The sequence below is a fragment of the Mandrillus leucophaeus genome, unplaced genomic scaffold, assembly GCF_000951045.1.
Source record: "Mandrillus leucophaeus isolate KB7577 unplaced genomic scaffold, Mleu.le_1.0 Scaffold20, whole genome shotgun sequence".
NCBI lineage: Eukaryota > Metazoa > Chordata > Mammalia > Primates > Cercopithecidae > Mandrillus > Mandrillus leucophaeus.
The window spans coordinates 3,503,308-3,510,200 of record NW_012102032.1 but is presented as its reverse complement, the minus strand read 5'-3'; the positions used below and the strand labels follow the sequence as shown (position 1 = coordinate 3,510,200).

The window sequence follows — 6,893 nt, the reverse complement described above, 5'->3', positions numbered from 1 at the left end:
GGCCTCACTGTGTTGCCCAGACTGGAGTGTGGTAGCATGGTCTCGACTCACCGCAACCTCTGCTTCCCAGGCTCAAGAGATGCTCGTGACTCAGCCTCCTGAGTAGCTGGGATTACAGATGTGTGTCACTACCACTGGGCTAACTTTTGTATTTCTAGTAGAGACGGGGTTTCACCATGTTGGCCAGGCTGGTCACGAACCCCTGACCTCAAATGATCCACCCTCCTCGACCTCCCAAAGTGCTGGGATTACAGGTGTGAGACACTGCGCCCTAACACTAAGAGAACCTTGCACTTCAGTTTCCTCATCCATAAAATAAGAACGATAATACCTACCACTGGGGATGCTATGAAAATAAAATAGATTACAACAAAGGTTACAATACTTAGGAAATAGCAAAAGTAAAACAAGTGAAAGTCTATGCTCTTTATTCAAGAGACTATTGGCTCTACTTATCCCAAGTTTAACATAATTCTAACAAACTTAGTTAATTATATTTCCTAGCCTACAGCAAATTAAAGCAACAAATGTGGAGTTTGGAGATGGGAGCAAGATGTGTAAAAGTGAGAAGGAGGCACAAAAATTTACTACATGCTCCCTGAAGTATAAGATCCAGAGGCCTTTGTATGGGCAAACACTCCTTAGCAGAAGCTTAAGATAGCACTGTATCATGATGCTTCACCATAACAGGTGTTCAGAAAAATACCACTGTCACCAAGGTTAGAATATGTTTAGAATATAATCAAAATAGATATTTAGAATATCATGAAGTCTGTAATGTTTTCATTCAATATAATTAAAATTTTAAGAACTAAGAAATTAAAGAAATAAACTTCAATTGTCTGAAAAATTCATTTAGATAGAGATGGCTTTTTCTCTAATGCTAAAAAAGGATGGTGACATTTTTAAGGAAAAAATAAATATGGTATCATTGTTTTATATCCTATGTACTAATAGATGGTTTCCAGCAGTGGCCACCATCAATTCCCTCCCTTCTGTCCACCTTGACACACCTCCTATAAGGAGCTGGAGTCTATTTTCCCGCCCAGTGAATCTGGGCTGGCCTCGTGACTTTCTTTGATCAACAGAAAGCAGCGAAAAGTGATACAATCCTAGGGTCAGGACTAACTTTTAAGAGGTCTGGTAGTTTTACCTTTCACTTGCAAAGTCAGCTGCTATGCTGTAGAGAAGCTTGGGTGAGACTATTTATTGAATGATGACAAGTCAAGTGCAAAGAGAGGCCACCTGGAGGAGCTCAAGGTACAAGACATGTAAGTAGAGGCTTCTTGGACCTTCTTGCCCAGTCCAACCTCCAGCTGACTGCAAACAAGTGAGTGATGCTAGCCAGTGGCCATGTGGAACAGAAGATCCACTCAGGGGAACCCTGTCAAATTCCTGACCCACAGAATTGTGAGAAATAATAAACTATTGTTATTTTAAGCCATTAGGTTTTGGGCTTTGTTGTTGTTGTTATGCAGCAATAGATAATAAAACATAATACATAAAAAAGTTATTTCAGGCCGGGTATGGTAGCTCACACCTGTAACCCCAACACTTTGGGAGGCCAAGGTGGGCGGATCACGAGATCAGGAGTAAATACAAAAATTAGCCGGGCATGGTGGCGTGCACCTGTAGTCCCAGCTACTCGGGGGGCTAAGGCAGAAGAATCACTTGAACCCAGGAGGCGGAGGTTGCAGTAAGCTGAGATGGTGCCACTGCACTCCAGCCTGGGTGACAGAATAAGATTCTGACTTTAAAAAAAAAAAAAAAAGTGATTTCTAATAGTTTTCTAGCAAACTCTAATTTTCTATGGAAACAGAAATATTAGGATATAAGTAAATTTTTTGTGCCTTTTTTGTTTTTGAGGCAGGGTCTCACTCTGTTGCCCATGCTAGAGTACCGTCACATGATTTCAGCTCACTGTAATCTCAACTTCCTGAGCTCAGGTGATCCTCCCACCTCAGCCTCCCGAGTAGTGGGGACTACAGGCACACGCCACCATGCCCAGCTAATTTTGATATCTTTTATAGAGACAGGGTTTCGCTGTGTTGCCCAGGCTGGTCTCGAACTCCTGGGCTCAAGCGATTAACCCGTCTTGGCCTCCCGAAGTGCTGGGATTACAGGCGTAAACCACTGCACCTGGCTGTGTCTTCTCTTTATATAAAAACAAATGACAGCTGGACATGGTGGCTCTTGCCTGTAATCCCAACACTTTGGGAGGCCAAGGCAGGTGGACTGCTTGAGCTCAAGAGTTTGAGAGCAGTCTGGGCAACATAATGAAACCCCATCTCTATGGGGGAAAAAAAAAAAAAAGATAAAGAAATAAATACTGGCTGGGCGTGCTGAGACCCCATCTCTACAATTCACAAAATTAGCTGGGTATACTGGTACAGCCTGTAGTCCCAGCTACTCAGGGGTCTGTGGCGAGAGGATCGCTTGAGTCCAGAAGATTGAGGCTGCTGTGAGCCATGATAGTGCCACTTCACTCCAGCAAAAATAAATGCCAATGCTTTTCCAAATGTTCTAAGTGAGGACTGAAGCCTCACTAAGATTCAGCATTGTACAATGAAAGAACAACAGACCAGGAATCAGGAGACCTGCCCCTAACCAACTTGGCCCTTGGTTGTAGCACAACAAGTTGAGGGGTGGCAGGGAGAGCTATCTGTCCTGTATAGGCAATAAAAGGGTGATATGGCCAGGCATGGTGGCTCACACCTATAATCCTAGCACTTCGGGAGGCCGAGGCAGGTGGATCACCTATGGTCAGGAGTTCAAGACCAGCTGGGCCAACATGGTGAAACCCTGTCTCTACTAAAAATACAAAAAATTAGCTGGGCATGGTGGCACGTGACTGTAGTCCCAGCTACTCGGGAGGCTGAGGCAGGAGAACTGCTTGAACCTGGGAGGCAGAGGTTGCAGTGAGCAGAGATTGTGCCACTGTACTCCAGCCTGGGCAACAGAGTGAGACCCCATCTCAAAATAAATAAAATAAAATAAAAAATGAAAAAAGAGGATAACTGTTAAGCAGAGAATTTTAAAACAGTAACAAAACCCAGTAAAAGCTGGCCTGCATTTTATCATCATGGGCCAGATATTCTAAATAATACCAGTAATAACATCCGCCTTCCAATGGGGCAGACCTCTCCTACCCCACTCGCATCTTGACATCGCTGGGCCTCAGGAAGTTTACATCACTGGGCTTAAGCGTCACACTCTGTAAATTGACAGGCTAATGCATGTCTAAGGGATCTTCCAACTCTAAGATTCTATAATTCAAGAGGCAGCCAGCTCTCTGAGTGTGAACTTGTTCAAATTCATTAATTCATTCATCCCCTCATTCCTTCACTGACCATTTATTGAGTTCCTTCTATGTACTGGTCATCATGCTAGGTGCTGGGACACAGGAGGAGTCAGACGACAGCCCTGTCCTTAAGGAGGAGCCTCTCTGCAGGCTATACCTCCCAGCCAGCTCCTATGGTGTCTGCTCACCTCCTCTGAGGGGTTTTCTTTGATCCACCAGGTCCCTCAGTCCCCAACTGGTATTTGAGCTACTTATGGGCAGAGTTTGTGGCTTATTCATCATCAGAATCCAGAGTCTAGGCAAGGTGTAATGGCTCAAGCCTATAATCCCAACACTTTGGGAGGCCGAGGCGGGCGGATCACCTGAGGTCAGGAGTTTGAGACCAGCCTGACCAACATGAAGAAACCCCATATCTACTAAAAATACAAAATTAGCCGGGCATGGTGGTGCAAGCCTGTAATCCCAGCTACTCAGGAGACTGAGGCAGAAGAATCACTTGAACCCCGGAGGTGGAGGTTGTGGTGAGCCGAGATCACACCATTGCACTCCAGCTTGGGCAACAAACTCTGTCTCAAAAAAAAAAAAAAAAAAAAAACCCAGAGTCTAGATAGCCTCTGGCTCCGCAGGTATTTGTTGAATGAGTGAATGAATGAATGAATGAATAAGCAACTTAGAATGGAGATTAATACCTATCCAAGATACTTTATTCAGTAAATTGAGCCATGCAAAATTGCCAATACTTGACCATTTTAACTAATAAAACAGCAATTTAATATGGGTCAATTTGATACATATGAATTTACAGAGAAGGACATGGGCTGTGTGTTGGGTCTGGACTGGGAGGCAGAGAGTATCTACCTTGAAATTCCATCATGGAGGACTGATTTCCTAAAGCTAAGAGCACCTTCCTATGAGTCGGTTGCATATATACGTCAGTCCCTCCACACAGGTTAGGGGCAATGTCAAACCCAGCACTGGGTTCCTGCTTAGGCTGCCCTTTCCTCCCACTTAGGTTACCTGATGGCTCATCTCTGACTGATCCCCAGTGCTTACTTCGGAGACTTGGGTGAAAGGTTTCCAGCCATAACCATTTCTTTTCCTGGATCTTTTGCCACAATGTCCCCCTTGAAAGTCTCTTACCATTCTTGGAAATCTTGGTAGGGTTGGGCACTTGCCACTGGTGTCTGGCTGCTGACCCCCTGAAAGCTGTAGGACAGGAGGAATATAGTTTAAAGATGGAGGGCCCACAGCTGGAGGTAAGCTGTAGACATCCGTAAACTCTCTTGAAGTGGCCCATAAAGACATGCGCTCTTCCTGCTCCTTCTGTTTCATCTCAACTTCATCTAATATCTGCTCGATATTCCTCAGCCTATCATCGTTCTCATGCATTATTGTCTGCATAATCTTTAGATCCAGCACACACTCACTGATGAGATACTCCTCAGCCATGGACCTGTTGTTCAAATTGCTCTTGGCTTCTCTGGTTGACTCGGGAAGGCTAAGTGAACTGAGTGAACCATTTTGCCAGTCCCAGTCCTCAAAAGAGTACTCTGTCTCAGCTTTTGAAGAGCTCTCATCCTCACTGCAAAAACAACACGCCTCTCTCTCCATCTTATCCAGCTCTTCTTCCATGGATTGCAATTCATCTACCTGGTTAGGTCCGTCTGCCTCCAAAGATGAAGCAGCTCCTGGGGGCTCTTCTATGTCATCTTCCAAAGTCAAGCAGCCTGAGTAGATCTCGTTGATTTCGAAACTGCAGAGGCTTGCCTGACCTGTGCTGGGGCTGTTGGCCTCTTCTGCCATAAATGGAGTAGGGCAAGGAGCATCTTGATTCTGAGTCTCCCTGGCCATCAGACATGGATCTGGGGCCTGAGGATCTAGTGTCCCGTCGGTGAATAAAGAGTGAACCCTTGGTGAATGAGGTTGACTGCCTATTGAAAAGAACAGCAAAATTCAACTCATTAAAATGAACATATTTGGCCGCTAAGCAGCCTTGGTTTGTTCAAGAGGCAAAGATTGTCAAAAAAAAAAAAAAAAGCTTTTTATTTTCCCATACCCTTCCCAGTTGTGGAAGACTACTGGATACACTCACAAAAGGTGAGGGAGTATGTGTCACCTAGGTGAAAGCTCCTATTTTGACATGGAATGAGGCAGAAATTGTTGTCAGGGCAGGAGTCTATCCATGGAAGAAATATTCTAAACTTTATTGTGTGCCCAAACATGCGTAACTGCCAGGACATGCGAATTATAGGCCCCTGAATCTTGTTTTGTTTTGTTTTATAGAGATGGGGTCTTGCTATGTTGCCTGGATTGCTCTCAAATGTCTGGCTTTAAGTGATCCTCCCATCTAACTCTCCCAAAGTGCTGGGATTACAGGTGTGAGCCACCGTGCCCAGCTCCCCTGAATCTTAAGGACCACATTCATAGCCTTCTTTCCACACAAAAGAGTTTGACTATTTCTCAGTTAAAGTTATGCTCTTGGTGAGCATCTGATAAAAGTAGCCTAGGGCAGGGCGCAGTGGTTCACGCCTGCAATCCCAACACTTTGGGAGGCCAAGGCGGGTGGATCACCTGAGGTCAGGAGTTCAAAACCAGCCTGACCAACATGGTGAAACCCCATCTCTACTAAATACAAAAAATTAGCCAGGCATGGTGGTGCATGCCTGTAGTCCCAGCTACCTGGGAGGCTGAGGCAGGAGAATTGCTTGAACCTGGGAGGCAGAGGCTGCAGTAAGCCAAGATTGCGCCATTGCACTCCAGCCTGAGCAACAAGAGTGAAACTCTATCTAAAAAAAAAAAAAAAAAAAAAAAAGTAGCCTAGATACCACCCAAGGAGCCATTACATTATGGGAGTAATTAAAAAACTCAAAAAATAATGCTAGGATTGACCACCCACCACCCCTGGTTTACAGGTGTACAGCTTACAGAGAATGGGATGAAGCAGCCCAAGTAATGAGGTTACGGGGCCACCCTGGAGGCCTCCAGCACTGCTGACGGAGAGTCAGAGTGAATGGTCATTTGGCTGGAATTGGAAGGCCTGGGTTCCAGTTCTATAACAAGTTCTCTGTGATCCTGAACAGGTTACAACCTGTCTGACCCTTAGTTTTCTCATCTGTAATATGAAGGAATTAAGCCTGACGACTGCAAGGTCCTTTCCAGTTCTAAATTCTAAGGTTTTCAAATGTACTAAAATGTAGTAAAACTGCTTGGGCAAAGTGGCTCACACCTGTAATCCAAATGCTTTGGGAGGATGAAGTGGGAGGGCTGCTTGAGGCCAGGAGTTCAAGACCAACCTGGGCAACGTAATGAGACCTCATTTCTAAAAAAAAAAACTTTTTTAGGCCAGGTGTGGTGGCTCATGCCTGTAATTCCAGCACTTTGGGAGGACCAGGTAGGAGGATTGCTTGAGTTCAGGAGTTCAAGACCAGTCTGGGTAACATCGTGAGACCTTGTCTCTACTAAAAATTTTAAAAATTAGACTGGGCGCAGTGGCTCATGACTGTAATCCCAGCACTTTGGGAGGCCGAGGTGGGTGGATCACGAGGTCAGGAGATCGAGACCATCCTGGCCAACATGGTGAAACCCCATCTGT

General features: G+C 45.1%; 1 protein-coding gene across 3 annotated transcripts in view; it reads right to left on the bottom strand.

Moving 5' to 3' along the window:
* Positions 1 to 6,893, bottom strand: part of TEX14 (testis expressed 14) — a 161,482-nt gene that overhangs the window by 44,779 nt on the left and 109,810 nt on the right. For all 3 annotated transcript variants that reach the window (XM_011979186.1, XM_011979187.1, XM_011979188.1), the window contains exon 14: positions 4,442 to 5,232. In XM_011979186.1, coding sequence (XP_011834576.1) covers positions 4,442 to 5,232 — 791 coding nt within the window. The remainder of the gene's footprint in view (positions 1 to 4,441; positions 5,233 to 6,893) is intronic.